The 18,847-nt window shown below is 40.2% G+C and overlaps 1 protein-coding gene across 6 annotated transcripts in view; it reads left to right on the top strand.

Annotated features, from left to right (window-relative positions):
• The window catches only part of Ten-a (Teneurin-a transmembrane protein), a 495,412-nt gene that overhangs the window by 281,880 nt on the left and 194,685 nt on the right, over nucleotides 1–18,847 (top strand). Inside the window, exon 1 of one of the 6 annotated variants that reach the window (XM_087409043.1) lies at nucleotides 17,290–18,451. The exons of the other annotated variants lie outside the window; for them this stretch is intronic. Coding sequence (XP_087265169.1) covers nucleotides 18,412–18,451 — 40 coding nt within the window. The 5' untranslated portion in view covers nucleotides 17,290–18,411. Of the gene's footprint in view, nucleotides 1–17,289; nucleotides 18,452–18,847 lie in introns of those variants that run through there. 6 annotated transcript variants of the gene reach the window in all.

Here is an 18,847-nt window from a genome sequence, read left to right as displayed (position 1 = left end):
CATAGAGTTCATCAATTATGTTAATACGAAAATTCAAAAAGACTTATTTGCGAGAGCATGGACGCGCATGAAATCCCTTTTAACTCACTCTATCGATCCTCTCGCTTATCTTCTTAACTTTATAGTTTGCACGATACATCATCCCCCTGTTACATTATCCAAAACAGATATGCGCGAAGGTTCTCCCTTCGTTACTACCGTGAGGCCACCCCATCATCTTCTGCAATAGCGATACGTGGTATTGCAATAGAACGATCAGCCAGCCCAGTCGATCGGCATAACCCCTTGAAATTCCATGCTCCCTTTCTAATTTCGATTCCAAAGGGAGACGTTGACATTGACATGCCCTCGTCGTATTATACTCCCGTCCTGTTTTATTTAGGTGGTGGCAGCACATCGCGTGCAATGTACTATTACGGTGCCGGAACTGCCACGATCAAAATTGCGTTCGATCCGCAAATGTCACGCGTGCATCGAGACCTTATGTTAATAATTCTATTCCATTAACGTATGTAACGGAAATTAAAATTAATTCGATTGCATGTTCTTAATTAATTGGGCCACGACACACCATTTTACGATGTGCTTCGTGGGTCAGCGACCACACTAATTTATGGAAACTGTTACGTCAGTGAACGTTACAATATTGTTTACCTTTACATCCAAGAAGAATGACAATTAATGTAAAATACAACTTAATCCAGGAGTAGTCATCTAATTTTTTTAACGACCATCTGGGATTTTTATACTCAAAAACCACTATTATTAATCTGTGATTGAATCATATGGGTCCTGGTAGTCTCGGGGATAACATAAAAAATGATATTTTTGCTAAAAATAATTTTCAACACGTGTTTATATATAACAGATATGATTTAGAAGCGATAAATTCTATCATTAATATTTTATTTGTGTTTTTCAAAACAGTCATATCGTAAATTGAAAATTATATAATTAAACTCGAGATATTCTTTAAAAAAATAATAACAATAATAAAAAAACCCTTATGTTCCTTTAATAAATAGGATAGTAGTGAAAAATATGTTATAAAAAATAATTATTATATAGAGATATTAAAAAGAAAGAAAATATGTTAAACAATATCCATTTTATAATAGTTCTCATTTTCTTGCTGCTGACGTATAGAAACACCCCAGGTGACCGTTCTTGATTTAATTCTATATTAAAATTTCACTTGTAATATCATGCAATTTTAATTAAGCTAAAAGAATTTTAAAAATGCTGTCGAAATCTCTTAGCGATTTATTTACTATCGAATGTGCGACAAGAGAAGAAGATTAGTACATTAATATGTGATAATATTAATTTACAAAATTTTAATTGAAAATATATTTCTTATTTCTTCATTATAATTTTAATCACTGCCAAAGTGCATTAATCAATTGCGGCATTATGCAGCAATTCTCCTTCGTTTTCGCGAGACTATTTTATGATCGCATTTAGCTGCTCAAATTATAACAGCTTCGCCGTCGCGTAATCATTGCTGACGTCATGCGATAACACGGTGGTTTAAAAAGTTCGATTAAATATAAAGTAGTCAGCGAAGATAATTATCGGCGGAATCGGTGACCCAAAAGCAGTTCTCGCGAGATATATTACGAGAATTTTTTTCTACAAATGATCACTTCTCCCCCTCTTTGAAGTCTGAACAACATCCTGTTGTTTCTCTCGGAATACCAGAAATACGTACGCAATTTCTACGACGTTTAACTGCTAAGCACTTCGGCTCGGTTAGCAGCTCACGCATTTACAGATTGAGTGCAGGAGATGGGAAGAGCAATGCGCTAGCAACGAGAGAGGAAATAGATAGGATAAAGATAGGTGGGGAGAGACGGAGAAAGTGTACGGCAATCTACTTCGCTCCATTCAATCAGCCATCGATTTCTTCGATTTATTGGCCGGTTTAGGAGAAGACGTATGGACGATGCCGCCGTCGGCTGTCGTTACTTTGGTTTAGGGGATGACCGCCCATATTTTCATCCCTCAGCCCCAATCTCTTCTCCTGCATCTTCGCGGTCCGCGTATGTGTATATATATCTATACCTATATATAGAGATATTTCGCATTCGCGAACTGTCCGACCGGTTTTACGTGCGAAGCAACGACCGACTTTTCGAACCCACCGGAAACTCGCTGACGGCAGCCTTTCATCGCAGAGATCTCCCTTGCCTTTCCGTTTTTCATCCTTCTCTCTCTCTCTCTCTCTCTCTCTCTCTCTCTCTCTCTCTCTCTCTCTCTCTCTCTCTCTCTCTTTTTTTCTTATCACGGAAGTTTTTAGAAAGTCAACGAGGCAGTGAAGTCTACGTATCGACGTGTACGCCCCCGATAGTTACCAGCCGGGAATTTCTCGAATCCGCGATGGGAAACGAAACGACACCGACTGCTCTACATAATGCAGCTCGCACGACACGTCCATTCCCCGAGCGGATCGATCCGCTCGATAAGGTATCGACGAATAACGTTGCGTGACATGACAAGTCTCCCGGCAACGGAATATATGGATGAGCTACGAAAATAGAATAAACGAAATTGTGCGTGCATACCTAATGCGTGACATGCGCTGTATAAAAAAGTTCAGCGAGCAAATAGAATACAAGAGTTTAATAGTCAAATCAATATTTGTATTATATTTTGCGACCCTATCTTTTTTTTAAATTATATAATTAAACACGCGTGCACGCACGCACAAATGTCTTGATACATTTGATTTATCCATATACCGATTTACTATTATATAATACACACATTTCTCGTCATATAATACTCGTATCTGCGATACAGATTTCGAGAATATAGTTATATACGTGATAAGCATCTCGCTACGCGTAACGTGACAAATGAGCGGATTCGTATTATCAGTAATTACATCGGGATTAGCAATGGTTGGCATTAATCTCGTCGTAAATACATTTCGATACTTTGAAACGTTAAATACTCATTGGGCCTTAATGACAGATCAATGCATGAGTGTAATCTATTTATGAAACTTGCGAACGGTCATCCGCTCGAATTGTAAACCGTGAAGTGTTGTAAACGATCTACGCGCTATCGTGCAAACGAGCACGTGATCGTTGATTTCACAGAGAAATTATGAGTTTTAATAATCGCTTTTCAAAGAGTCAACTTCCGAAATACATAGTTCAATTTTTATATACATATGTATAATGCGTATTATAACGTTTATTCGATTACACCTTTGATCAGCGATACTTCACGCTCACAGGAAAGCACAATTATAATATTATTAATTCATAAAGATGGAGTGCAGTTAAAATAGCATTATGAGAGCAATATAAATTCGATGAATATTCGATAAACGATACCAAATAATCGTTTTACACTACACGGCTTCGGCCGATGTATTAAATTCAAAATATCGTAATACTCAAATTTATCGATTGCTTCTTTAATAGAATAAAGCACGCCGATCACAACGACATGTAGTTTTTAGAGCTTGTTCTTTATATCAAGAATAATCGACCAATTCGAATATTCATATCTTACAATGCATCGCATCGAACACACGTCTCAATAAATCATACGTTCCGATTGGTGGAAGTCCATAAAACGACACAGACAGATATAAAAAAAAATGACAATAATATCGAATGGCACTATTATGACGCGCCAATCTCACAATACACCCAACTGTATTGTATGATACAACGCAGGTATGAATATTTCGTTGGGTTCCCCGTGGCTGTAATCTTTTTCTAGCACAACGGAGAGACAGACGGACACGGATTAGAAGAAAAAGGGAATCGGGAGATTTGTCAGAGAGTTTCGTTTGTCGCTTGCAATATTTCGTCCAACGAAACCACGGAAAAGCTCTCGGTTGGACCATCGCTCTCTTCTAAAATGTACACATTTTTGCGTTAGAACGAACAAAGTAACTTATTCATACTGTATACATATCTCAACAGTATCATAGGAGGAATAGTAAAAAAGTTAATAGTTAGTAGGCAGTCTTAATGCACTAGGGAACGAATTTTTAAACGAGCTGCATCATAAGACGACGACGAAGTCGCAAACTTGCGGCACTTCTATCATTAAGGAGATTGTATAATCAGATAGTAACTTACTACTTACCACGACGAAGTATGCGACGGACAGCGGATGATCAAGTATTTTTTCTTACAATCTCCCGAAGATGATTATTAATCTTCAAATTACCATATTGCGTAATGTTGCTATTCGTCGCAACTTTTCCGAAGATTACAACAACGCTGTGACATAATAACAGAAGAGTAATTAACCATCATGTATACTAAGAGAAAAATGTTTGATATTTGTATACTACTATTATCGTATTATATATTACTTATATATCATATTTTTATGGTTGTCCCAAAATATAACTGTAAAATTATAGTCATTTGAATCATTTTTAACTATTTTATAGTTGTAATAACTATGATTGTAGTCATTTTAGGTTGCCAACTATACACATTTGTTGCTAGAATTATATACAGTAGTTACTGTATATAATTCTATATATTTTTATTATAGCAATAATAATCATAGTAATATATAATTATAGTAATATATAATTATAGTTATAAATACCAAACATTTTTCTCTCAGTGTACACAATTCATTCGTTTGATTTATAAGTTTTATCAGATGTAAATTTTTTCTTAATTACTTTCAAACAAAATTGAAGGTGATATGTATTTTGCAGCGGAAATTGTAAAAATATATAATATAAAATATTAAAAGTTTTGGCAAATTGAGAGGGAGAGAGAGAGAGTTCCTTAAACATAAACCAGTCTTTTGGTTAATTGGAACTGGAGTTTACTTGAATAAAAATTTAATTTAAAGTTTGTTTGCCAAGATATTTAATCTTGAAGAATAAAAAGTTGCGGCAAATGATAATTTCTCATCGAAGTTGTTAGAAAAAACCGATTCGAAATCTGTCAAGTAGTTTATCATTAGCAGGGGAACGTAGCATTCATATTATTCGTATTTTTACATCATTAAAACATAACCCATTGTACGTCGCGCGAGAGAGGTCAGCAAACATTGATTTTTGCGTGCGCACGAGGAACGGTAGAAAACAATGTGTGCGGTATTAATGGACGCGGTTGCAAATGAAACGAAGCTATCGCGGTCTCGTACGATAGGTGTGACAAATGGCGGTGAAGAAGGCGAAGGTGCATGCGGCAAAAAGAGAAAACAGTACGTTTGAACACTGCCGTCGACCAGGCACAAAATCGCTCGACAAAGGTTTCTAGTCGCACGCATAATGTCGTTCACGAGAAACTCGGAACTGGTCTAGATTGCTGTATTTGCGTAGATTAGGGGAGACGATATAGATTATACAAATCAATATTTTCATCGCAATCATTAAATACTGCAATGTAAAAACAAAGACAAGTTAAATCTATATATTATATATATATATATATATATATACACATATATATATATATATATATATATATATATACATATATATATATATGTATGTATATATGTGTGTGTATGTATGTGTCTCCACGGTTGTTAATGCGTTGTTAATAATATATTCATAAAACGATAAGGTATAATTCGCAAACAATTGGAATGTACTTACCAACAAAGTCAACTGTAATTTCACGATCCGCTCGGTATGCAGTTGACTTTGTTGGTAAGTACATTCCAATTGTTTGCGAATTATATCATATCGCCATATAAATATATTATTAACGCGCCAACAACCACGGAGGTTAATACAGGCAATTTACCTATTATATATTTGACTTATTCTGGAGCTACAATGGAGCTAAAATTATTTTTATTTTAAGTAGAAATATATAAAATATAAAATGATTAGTCGATCGTAATTCAATAACCTGATAATTCTTAGATGTTAGAACGAATTTACAATGCGATGAAAGAAAAAAAAAGTACATTTGGCCTATGTAAGTGCAGATGTAGCCGCTTATAAGGAATATCCAATATACGCTCCAGTTGAAAGCTACATATTTCTCCTTGCCGCTCGTCCTCGTGAGTTCCAAGATTCTAATTTATTCGTTCGGTTTCACTAGTAGTTGGGAGAAAAGAAAAACGTAGCGCACCGAGACGGTACGAGTCGATGGACATCGATTTTCTTGCGCGGTGTGGAAGAGTTACAGGCCACGCCAACGAACGGTATTAATGAATGCGGTTGCAAATGAAACGAAGCTATGTCGTGGCGTCGTGCAGTGCGTGTGACAAACGAGGAAAGGGAGGAAAAGTCGAGGGGTGAAAAAAGAAGTGGCTGCAACACACCGACAGTCCGCAAGACCGAGCGATTGTCGTGCAAAGAACAACGTTGCTGTCGGTCTGTAAGTCTTCGGTCTACGGAGAACGGCCGAGCTCACAGAAGTAATGCCGACGATTCTCGGTTCCGCGAGAATCGAGTGGCACGTAATCGTTTACACGGAATTCGTTCTGATACGGTGCAACGTGTAACGAAGAGAAGAGAGAAAGAGAGAAAAAAGAGACGCAATGACGGAACTGTTTGGGTTAGCCGGTACGAAGAACACATGGAATTCGTTTGCGTTTTAATGAACATGCGAATAATCGCGATTCTTTCACCTAGGCTATTCGCCATTCCTTCAGAGCCGACGATGACATTCGCGCGGAATTGTAGAACAGTTGCGAAAGGACGGAAACTCGTTTTCACCCTCGTCCTCGTTCACCATAGCTCTCGATGTTTGAATTTACGAAGGTAATTCGCTTGCTACGCAATTCATCCGCGCGCCTTTTTCGGTATATTACTTTTTCGAGAAATACGACTTTTGTACACAGAAAATGTGCGAAACAAATCGCACCATAGATGGCATAGATTGTAAAAAGAATACGTATATTGGAATCTCTCTCTCAAATAAACAGGGTACGTGTGAAGTACGTGGGAATGGCATTTGAAATAAACCTTCGCGTAATTGGTTTTGTGCATCGTACTTTTTATACGGCAAGCGAACAAGCGGAAACACCGTAGTTGTTAGACGAAACTGTTTCTTTTGACATTGTTAAAGAGTAATAATAACGCACAACTACTTGCAGCAGACATTTAGCGGCAAACTGTAATAATGAAGGAAATAATGGCGGTTATATAATTTCGCTGCGCGGCGGCGATTTCTCGGGTTGCATTTGACCCGAAAGCACAAGCTTGTAACTTGTCGGATTTTGCGTTACGAGGTGGAAAATAGGTTTTAAAATGGGTCTTGAAATGCGTGTTTTCAATGAGTATTTGCAAAGAACGTAATTTCATTTCCGCTCATTCTTTCGTGGCAAGCCAACTTTGGTGTGAACATAAGTACCTCGAAATTTTCTTCGATCTCATTTATATCCATCTTCCATTCTAAAATAAACTTCAGAAACTCATTGTAATAAAGTAACGCTGACTAATTGACTGAAAATGGAAACTCGACTATTGAGAGAAATTGAGATTTCTTGTTGAACATAAAACGGGTGAAACAGGTAAATAAACAACAAAATATAAACGTTATCAGAAATAACTTAGAAATCAGAGATAATTAAGAAAAAACCTAAAAATAATTTACAAATTAATTTACGATTATTAATTACAAAATAAAATTACGATGATATTATTTATCGTTGTCTTCGTCATGGCGTTTTTCGCGAAAATATTAGCAATATACAGGGGATAGGAAATGAGAAAACTCTTGCTCAGGATTGACTGAGGAAGGTCTGGTCACCCTAGTTTAATCGTGCGCATACCATATGTCCAGGCACATCCGGTACGGTTATGGCGGACGTGTCCACACCATTCTAAATTGCCTGGCAGGATCGTAACTGGTGTTTCCAGATAGTCTTGCCATATCCTAGATTTTTTCGTGCCGGTACGAGCGTCACGCACATCGCAGGACGGTCCAAATATTACTTCACACCACAGACATATCTATTTTATTTATTTAGGAATGTTTTGTATTACTACGCGTAAGGGTTACAGGAAAAGAAAGCAATAGAGAAATATTCTTAAAAGGAGTTGATTAATATTTATACAAATTATTATTTATATCAAATACTTTACGACCAAATTATATGAACGTTTGTAATTACACAGCAAAAAAACATTTCGTATTTATGTTGGAAACAGTCCACTTAAATGCTTTTTAAACTTTTGTGTTGAATTTTTTGCCATATTCGAGTATTTTAACATAATGTAATAACGTTATTTAAATAGTTTATGTTAAAGTGATATTCAACATTTTTTAGTGTCAAAATAATACAATTTATGAGTAAGTGAAAAATATAAAAATAATGTTTTTTAAAATGTAAGTTCGAAGATGAATGAATAAAATATGTAATTTAACATGTCATAAATGTTAATTTTACTGAAAAAATATGCTTCCACAATTTGTTTATATACTATGTCATTATAATCTTTTTTTTTTGTTTATCTTCTTAAATAATATTTATATTACCTTCTGACATATTTATATATCTTGTGTCAAATTTACATATAAATTTGAGTGGACCGTTTGGGTCATGTGAAATGAGTTAAATTTAACACAAATTTTCCAACAGTATATGAAAATATGAAAAATGAGAATATGAAAATATGCGAGAAAAAATTATGAGTACATTTGAATCGATTTTTTCACATTTACGTCTCATCTATGATAACTGATATATGATATATTTTCAAAGAGTTTGCAGCGGTACTTGGTTAGATTAGTCGCGCATCGACTTATTAATACAGGAGCTAATCGGTTCACTAGCGGGATGCGGGGCAAACCTAGGTAATGCAAACTTCGCCTAGTTCAAACCGATCGTTCCACCCGTATTACCGTCAACACGTCGGGTACGCGGATAAACACAAACAAGCCGATATTCGGCGTAGAGCGGTCCACAGATAACGCACTTCCTCCCGTGGTTGACATCGTGTCGCGTTTCATGCTCGACACCGCAGTCGTCCAACCGTGACGCGATCTCGACGAACATCTGGAAGCCTTGCGGGTCCCATCGAAAGATTTATCCTCGCGTAATGACAGGGCATCGGGCATCTCCGGTGCATAACTGTCACGTCGTATAGCGGACGTTTCGACGTGGCGACGATGTGACGCGATCAAGATTTCGACTTACCCTCCATCCGTTCCCTCTCCCCCTTCGCCCCCCCCCCCTCTCTCTCTCTCTCTCTCTCTCTATCCCTCTGTTTCGTAGTGCACATATGACGACAACCCTCCAACACCGTCCCGATACGCGCGTAACATTGATAGAATATCGTTATCGGCCAATGGCGATCTACGACGGTACCGTCGGGACCGCGTAACACGCGCCCGATATTACGGGCATAAAAGGCACCCGCCGAGGCGAGAAGGAATTCCCGAGAGTGCCAGAGATAATATCGCGAGCGATGTCCGAAGTCTCATCGTTATGAGCGTCGACGTATTTTTAACCCATCATCGTCCGCGTAAAACCTTTAGCGTCATGTTGACGTGAACTTTTGCAATTAATGTGTGACGTTCGAACTAAATTTACGACAGAATTGTGCAAAATTAATGAAGATATCGTTCGACTATGGTTATTCCAATACTCTGTCTCTAATATCGCACTAAAATATTTCTGTAAAAATAACGTAATATTTGTAAATAAATGATACTTGAACACATTTTTTATCTGGAAGTAGGAAGAGAAATTTTTACTGTTCATTGTCTTTTGTGCGTTCCGCGATTTTACATTGATCTCTTTTCTTTTTTCAGTAAAATCTGTGAGTTCCAAAAACGAAGTTTTATCTATATTCCAACTATATTCCGAGCGACCATCAGACTCCCATCTCTTATTTCGCGAGGCGGCTATATACAGAAATTCGATTTTGCATAATCCAGGCCACCGAACCGATCATGAGCGCGGTAAGATATCGCTCGTCCGTCCGGAAATAGGTATCGGATCAGGTTGCCACCGCGATGCATGATCGCGGTAACGCAAATAGCGCAATCGCAGAGACACGCTCTTCGCGTGGATTGTCGCGCACGAGTTCTCTTAATAATACATTTATTCGACTGATATCGGACGTGTTCTCTCTTAATGACACATTTATACTTTGCTGATATCGGACGAGCGGCACGTAGATAACCGCATCGAGAAAGCGGTTGGCGGCGCCGTGCCGCGCCGGGGTGAGCGAATAAAAGCAAGCAGGAACCTCGAGAGCGTTTTGCAGATATTCCGTCGGCTGCTATCGCTTTTTATGGCCGCCGATTGTACGGTCGTATGGACGCAGATAGGCGAGCGGAGCGAGCATGCGGAAACAGGACGGAATATGTGGGCGGCGACGGTACGCACACACGCGGTCGACCGTATGTATTAACACGCCTGTGTATATACCTGAAATAATACTACAAACGCGGAGGTTATCCGCTGGCTGTGCTAGAAGTCAGAGGCGACAGGGTGAGCTTTGAGTCCGACAGTAGTGGTCCTCACGAATACCAATATCAGAGCGGTAATATTGCTCGTAGCGTCACCGTAGCCCAACACTGTTATCACCAACATGTCGTGAGAACACACCATGAACACCATGAACACCACGAACACCATGAACACTAGTGTTGACAATGAGAATGCATGGTAACCAGCATTGTCTGTATCACCTTCTGATGCGCTTCACAGGTGTAATCGTTCACATGATACGCCAGTAGATTTAAATAATATTCACTTTAACAGATTTCAAAATGAGTTTCGTTATTTTTCTCGTTTCGACGGTAATTCGTGTCCCGCCGGGATATTTCGCTCGCGAATTCACCCCCTTTCTTTTACTGACTCTCGCTTCTTCCAACGCGGACACTCCTTTTTCCTCGCACCTGCCAGGCCCCGCTGACACTCTTCTATTTCACCGTTCCTCTTTTTCACCCTGCTTAATCACTCACTCTTTCTTCGTCTTCTCTCTCTCTCTCTCTCTCTCTCTCTCTCTCTCTCGCTGCTTCCCGACCTCCTTTCGCTTCTCCGTCATGCTTATGGTGTACCGTACACGACACAAGCGATTTTTATCGTTTTGCGCCGTTTATATTTATACACCGGAATAAGGCTCCAATGGGCTCCTTGCTCGTCATGAAATTGAAATCCTACTTTCCCTCTGGAGGCATTCGTGCGCTCTTTTCCTTCACGAGTTGACCTATCATCCAAGTTATACATATTCTCGCGCGAAATGAGATGGATCTGACGGTCGATGAGCTGTTTTGCCAAGTTCTCTCGTAAGTTCGCCTAAAGCGTTAGTCTAAATTGTTTGTGCGATATTACAGTATGTCTTCGAAACTCCAGTCGTAGTTTTAGCATGATTTTCGTTATTTTCATCGATAACATAAGATGTAACTGAGAAATTCTTATTTACAGAAACAATTTATTAAAAGTTTGTTTTATTTTATTTGCATTTATAATTTAATGATACGATAGTTTATATACAGATTCATATACAATTTTATAAAAGTTTGGAATGATTTACTTAATATTGTATGAAAGTTTTCTGTTTTAGCAGGAATTTAATTTTAGAGATTCCTAGGTAATGCTGGCAATAATACAAAGCTGAATCAATTGATCGAAATAGTCTCTGTAGCTATTCTGAAAGGTTTCGATTCACAAAGCATGTTATGCATTTGAAGGATTATTTTCATTACAATAATATCGGGATTTCGCATCGTATCGAAATCGTGATAGCATCGGCGAAATATCGCCATTCGAATATTAATGAGGCTTCCATCTCATGACAGAAGTTACGAAATCTGGCGTTAAGCGGTCGGAACGTAAGTATAGGCGAGGGAGTAGCTGCGTGCCCGGGAAACCGTTGCCCGGATTTAGTGGCGATGTAGCGTTTTCGACGAGACGAAAGGAGAGGTATAGACACGGTAGCCCCTGAGGCGGTGGGATGAAGAGGGTGCAGAAAGCCCTTATCTTACCTGAACTCCTGCGCTGCAGTCGGGCATTCATAAAGTCCCGAGTTAAGCCTCTCTTCCCGCTCTCTCTCCGTTCTCCTTCATACTCCATTTGCCTTCTTTCTCTCTCTCTCTCTCTCTCTCTCTCTCTCTCTCTCCCTCCCCCCTCCTCTCTCTCTCTTTCTTTCTCTCTGTCTATCTATCTGACGGCTCGCCACTCTCATCATCCCTTGTTGTACCTACTCTCTACCTCGCACCACTAAAGGTTTCTACGTATAGTAGCTTGTACCGGCTTGACCGAGAAGATATAATCCGCTGCACACACTAGTTACAACCCATTAGTTGCCCCTAGCTAGCTCAGCTACGCTCTTCTCTCTCTCTCTCTCTCTCTCTCTCTCTCTCTCTCTCTCTCTCTCTCTCTCTCTCTCTCTCTCTCTCTCTCTGTCTCTCCAATTCTCTGCTTTACTCTTCCGCCCCTTAATAATGCATCTAGAAGATGCTTAATCGAGTCTCGTAACTCATTTGTGATTCGGTGGATGCTCTCGTTCTTTGCCCCTTCGCCCACTTTCCACTTCTGTCTGCCTTTGGAAAGAACTTTTCATCGACAGCGCTGTCGGTGTTACTAACGCTGCCGGGTTCACCAGAGAACCTTTCCGGTTCGGTAAAATTAAATGACCACGGCCCGCCTTAAAGTTTCGATCTGTTGATTTAATCAACCCTATCAACTCGGCATGACCCTCGCCGGAAAATTTGATTTTCGGCAAAGCTTCAGCCGACGGATTGCTTGTTGTGGATTTTATAACCCGGGTATTTTCGCGCGGTTGCTGGTCAATGGTATATTCACGGAAAATTGCAGGTTGAAACGCTGTTTAGGTCGACCGACGTTGGCGTGATAACGCGATCCTCCGTCCGATTAAAGCTACATTGACTGGCACGATAGGACATATAATAGTACATAGGAATATGGTAGTTAGATTTATACACATACTGAGCATGTTGACATCATTTAATCTTTAATTCATATGGTATGGTTTCAATAAAAATTTTTATTTCTTTAAAAGGATATATAAATTTTTGACCATTATTTATATTTATGAGATAACAATTATTCATATATTTACACATTTTACTCATAATACAATACAAGTAATTTTTTACTGAACTGATTTCAATTTTAACTCTGATCGCATTTGCTTCTTGTGAATTAATTTGACTCATTGTTTCAACTACTGGTTTATACTCTTGTTAAACATTCGCATTTGAGAATGTGTTGATATATTTTTATTGAATGACTCAACATGTTTAAATAATTTTATTAAATTTGCGTTCTCTACATTTATACACTGTGAGGATGACTTAATAATAAGATCAAAACGTAAGAAACGTGTCCTAAGAAATACATAAAAATCTTGTAGCCCCTTCTTGTTATTTATTGCTTACACATTTTATTTTTTCTCTATTTTAACGAAATTAATAAAATACAAGTATATTTCCGCGTGAAAATGTAAGATAAATTCTTTCTCTTTACGGAGAAGATTCATTACCGCGGTCGAGCGAGAAAATATAAAAAAGGAACCGGCAAGACAATTTGCCATCGTTGAGACTTGTTTAACGAACGACGTGTACGGCGCAACGAATTACAACGTGCGCAAGCTTCCACGAGTAGGCCATAACGAGAAACGTTTACATATGTATACTACCGCGTTTATTTACGTCCATCGATGTGCAACAATGCCGCGCGCGCGTTAATTGCAGGTGCCGCGTAGACGTATTATACTCCGGCCGTAATATCGCCATCAACCGTGAAATGACGCCGCGCACCCATCATTAATTTACAAAACGGTCATTAGAGCGTGCGACATACGAAGTAGTTTCTTCTGGATTTGGCCGCAGGTAGGGAAGAGGGGGATGGTCGTTAAAAAATGTCTGATGAATATGCATAAGCCGGCCGACCGACCTTTAACGATCCACCAAATTAGAATATACAACCTCGTGAAAGTTATGTAATTTCGTGTCCCTTGTAATTAGTGACTGTGTACTTCTCTCGGCGTCCGCCGACGGGGTCGCTTTCCGAGGGCGCATATCTTTGCAAACATTATAGCGCGAAGAAACGTGGCTGTGGTGAAGCGACGACACGCTATTCACCATTCACTGTCTGTCACTTATTTAACATGATATTTAAAAGTTACGCTAATGTCACGCTAATGTTCTATCATTCTACATAATGTCTAACTTGCATTTTTATTATAACGTACATTATCTATATATCTCTCCCGTTGCTCTGCGTTACATAAAATTAGTGAGAAAAATAGTATTCGTAGGAGGTCACGGGAGCAAGCGTTTTTCAAAAATGTAAACCGGGATTTCAAGTTTCCGCGTCGGTCGTTTTTAGGCTGGCCGGTTTTAGGTCATGAAAGCGCGGAGCTGCGAAGCGATAAAAAATCGCGCGAATGGGACACAATGCGCGACAATGGATAGCTGGCGCTTTACTTTCGTTATTTTCCAACCATTTCCCTCTTCGACATCAAACATCCACACTATTATATCGGCGTTCTTTTACGTAAAACCAATCTGTAACGTATGATGCATTGCTCCGCTGCGCGTACACATGCCGCGGCCCCAAAGTCCCTGATGTATGTGGAGCAGCGACGGCTCATTGGTCTATTTTAGGGAAACGGTTTCTGTCCCGTGGGTGTATTTCGCTTCTGCTGCGACCCACAACCCAGGATGATATTGGATTCATCATTCAAACATCTTCAGAATCGCCCATCCGTGCTAGACTATATAACGAAATCAACATTTGTTTCAGAAAAATCAACCAACCTCTATACGATCAATAACGTTCAAAATATGGTATGTCACGTCACGGGGTACATAGATTTTCATGATGTATAAAACCAAAATTGTGTGAATTAAATTAATGTATATTTATATGCGGTTTTATTTTAAAAATCACAGTTTGTTAAATAAATAAAAATAAAAAGAATTTTCGATCAATCTGCCGTAAATACTAGAGGAACTTGGTGAATGCAACAAGGAGTGCTACTGCGTGATTGGCTAAAAAGTGCTTCGACTAAAAGCAGCTAAGCAATCTGAAGATTGGGAAGGTTAAAACTCGACCTTACCGCCCACCGATGCTCGCCGTTACGTTCTATAAAAGTGCGTTGTAAGAGCCCTCGAGGTATATACTTTTCTTGAACGCGGCACTCCTGAGGGAAAATTCTACGATTTTCTCGATAGTTGGTTACTAGCTTTCTATCTCGTCCAGCGAGAAAACGTTTACCGTTTCTTTTAATTTCCCGACGCGGTAAAGTTGAAAAAAGTAAGACGCGCCGTCCATTATATCTTCAAATGAGGTTGCACATATATCCAGCAATAAGTTGCATTACAGTTTTTCTAAAAATTTCTTATAAAATGACCCAAATGAATTTTTCAAAAGACACCGTTCCTTTATAAATCTTCACATGTCGAGAAAATACATCATATCCCGCTCATGATCAGGAAATAAATTCGGAGCTTTAACAAATCAACGTTGACAGTTTCATTCGTGGATTACTGCCTGAAAATGTAAAACTGTTTCACGAAAAATACACCTGGCAATAGCAGAACAGATAGCAGACGGGCTATAAAAAGAATATTCAGTTACTGACGCGTTGCCTTTCACCCGCGCCAACACAAAAATTACGCGACGAAAACGGAAGAGTGATACGTGATTGTTTCAATTTCGTATCATGTTTGTTGTTTCCAACATCTTGTGTATAATATTAACGCCAATTATTTTTCTGCGATCAACACTCTAATTAGAACTTGTACCACTCGCAGGTTGCTAATTATCCTGCGCACAAATTACAGCGTAATCTCTCTTTCAGAGATACTGAAATAAACGAAGTAACTTTGCGAGCTGCGTGTACAGTTTTCGTATCTGTATTCAGTCTCGCAAAGTATTTCAAAGGCTGCTGATTGCTAATGTCGGAACATCCGAAGCGGCGATCCATGAAACGGCATACCCCGACGTACCACCTTCTTAATGATACACCGGTCCCATTGGATGCGCGTATTTTTCTGGCGGCGCATTGCCAACGATTCATTAATTGCTGACCTTGTTAGCGTAGCATTGTGAAACGATGGTCCCGTGGCGATGCTTGAGCGATGCCCGCGGGAGTAAGCGGGAGTGCGACCGGGAGACAAAGAGGGTGTAGAGACGAGGGAAATGAAGAGAGAGAGAGAGAGAGAGAGAGAGAGATATGCCTTGCCTGGCATTGTCATACATTCAGAACCGCGCCATATAATAATGCCTAGCTCCTTTGTCGCTTATACTCGCCCCTGTTTTCCGCCACGTTCTACTCACGACCGTCGACGAACATTGCCCTGTTCGTCTGTATTTCCGTGGTGGCACCTCATTTACCTTCTTACTGTCGCTCGATATCGAGAAGTACAGGTTGACTCAAGCTATATCTAACTACCATAATCGTTGGCTAATTTGAAATGGTTTTAATTACGAATCAAAACTCTAGAATTTAAGAATCTTTCTCTAATTTAACCTTACAATTATTTTAGCAAGTATTCTATCTTAGATGCTAACAGCTTCCTATATATAGATATCTCTTCTTTCTTTCTGTTCGTGCAAGCAAGAATAACATTATTCCAGTATCCGGATATTGGACTTGATCACATAAATTTTTGCCGTTCCTTCCTAATGATAACAGGATTACGAAGAAGCAGCTTTTTAATCCTATTTTCTTATCAGTTTCGGGGATCATCCACACGAAGTTAATCAATACTACGTGCTCTCACGACGTCATAAAAACATCCCTTCCGCTATCCAAACAATCGATGGGCCGTTAATCCAATCTATCGCCCTTTACCGTTCACATCATACCAAATCCCTTTTCATGAATACAATCATTCCTTCTTTATGATAAAAAATATGTCACTCTGATCGACGACGGAAGTGATAGTCGTAAAAATCTGCCCATTAGCAGCTTGCCGCATCACAGTAGTGTAAAATACCTTTTTGCAATTTGTATCGCACCGCGCGCCGAAAAAGAGATGAACGCGAAGGTGATGCAGAAGATGGGAAAGGGGACGAGGAAGGTGAAGATGGCTATGAAGGTGAAGAAGGCGGTGGTGGGCCGTGTTCGGATGTTGGAGCGACTGCCGTGCTCTGACGAGGGACAACTGGGCCAATCGATACCGCAGCCGGTGGTGGCTGCCACGATAGAGCGAGCGGGATAGCGAGAGGGAACGGAGGGTGCAAGGTGGCGGTAGGGGGATGCGCGGGTACGACGGCAGGGAAGACGGTAGGTCGATGGGGTTGCGGGAACGGCAGGAGTACGATGGTGCGAGAGCGAGAGAAGAACGAGAGCGAGGGGACAGGGCAGAGGTGGCGGCGGATGGGATGTCGCGGGGGTGGCAGTCGACGTGCCACCCCCGCACCGACCACCGACGCCCCTCCCGTCGCGGATGGCGCCACGATCGCCGGCATCCTCTTCGTGTAGCGTGGCTGCTGTCGGCCTCTCCGAATGTGCGACCGACACTCTGCGCAGAATCGGCTTGTGGAGGAGCGTTGTGCCACAATGTTATCGGGCTTGTCGTTTTACTTCGTGTCCCCATTGTTGTTGATTTCGTTGGGCCGGTAAAAAAAGAGGAAGAAAAACGAGTGGATGGGAGAGGGTGTAGTGCGTGAGACACGTCGGTCAATGGTGAGACGCACTCTCGTCGTTTCTTCCGAAGAGAGATTCGCACTGCATCATTGACGTTTCCATCGTGACGAGCCGTTGGCGCTACCTTCTGGACCAATTGTCCCTCTGTTATAACCTTGAATCGGGTCAACGTCTTAGCGAGACCATCGGCAAGTATCGCAATCACGCGAAAAAACCATCATTCCTCGTGCTTCTAAGATCGTTACGTCGCTCCGTAAGACGGAGAACCATATACTCTATGAACCATATACTGTGAGGTTTTCTAAGACTTTCTTGGTATAAAAATCTGTGTAATCTCTCGGTGATCTTAGAAATAAATGACAAACAACGAAATTGCGGAATAACAAATTTTATGCGTTAACTTTCTTAGCATAGAATTCTTGTAGCCACGCACACAGTATTTAGGGCGCGAAATCATGGCGCGAAATGCGAGAAGTGAACGCCCGAATTAGCGTATACAGTGAACTTTTTCTTGACAAGTGCACGCTAGGACGATCGCGTTACATTCATCGTGTTCTCTTTCACGGACGTCGACCTTGTCCCACGTTCACGTGGATTCCGCCATTTTCGAAGGGACATCATCTTTCCACTAAGGATCAAGCATCGTACGCGTGTACACGCGTGTACACACGTCTACGCGAATCTGCGCACGGCCAAACTTGTAGGAACAATACCGTGCCGGAAGTGGCGAATGGGTGGCCTGCGCGACTGTTTGAGATGGAAGTGAGTAATAGCAGAGTAAAGTGACCGCTGTATTGGTCGTGATGATCATCGTACGGCCATAAACTGTCGCCCGTGTGATTCAATTGCTACCGCAAGCCGACCCAGCAGCAACGATGCATCACTACTACACGCAAGAAGATATAGATCGTGTTGGTACGTACAGAATAAAGAGGATGCTTGCATAGAACGATGTAATGATCGCGTCAAATTAACTTTGAATAATAGAAGTAAATTTCGATATAGTTAACAACCATGTGCAACTTTCAACACGCGATTTACGAACTTTCGCACCCGTTTACTGCAATTATTACTTTTATAATACATCTATCAATTATCAAACACGTCAATTTCAAGAACGTTTACATTTAAATTGAGCAATTTTGATAGAAGATTCTTTTATGTATGTATTTGATTGAGAAACATGACTTGGATCAAAAAGGTAATTTTCCAAAACTGCACACGGCTGTAAAGTTTACTTGACATGCTCGAATATCGTAATCTGCATTGCAGATCCGATCGATATGTAACGTCGGGGAATTACCAATCAAA

This window comes from Acromyrmex echinatior, chromosome 8 (genome assembly GCF_024713525.1).
Source record: "Acromyrmex echinatior isolate Ae372 chromosome 8, ASM2471352v2, whole genome shotgun sequence".
Classification (NCBI taxonomy): domain Eukaryota; kingdom Metazoa; phylum Arthropoda; class Insecta; order Hymenoptera; family Formicidae; genus Acromyrmex; species Acromyrmex echinatior.
Note: the sequence above shows the minus strand (reverse complement) of the source record. Positions and strands in the feature narration are given on the sequence as shown.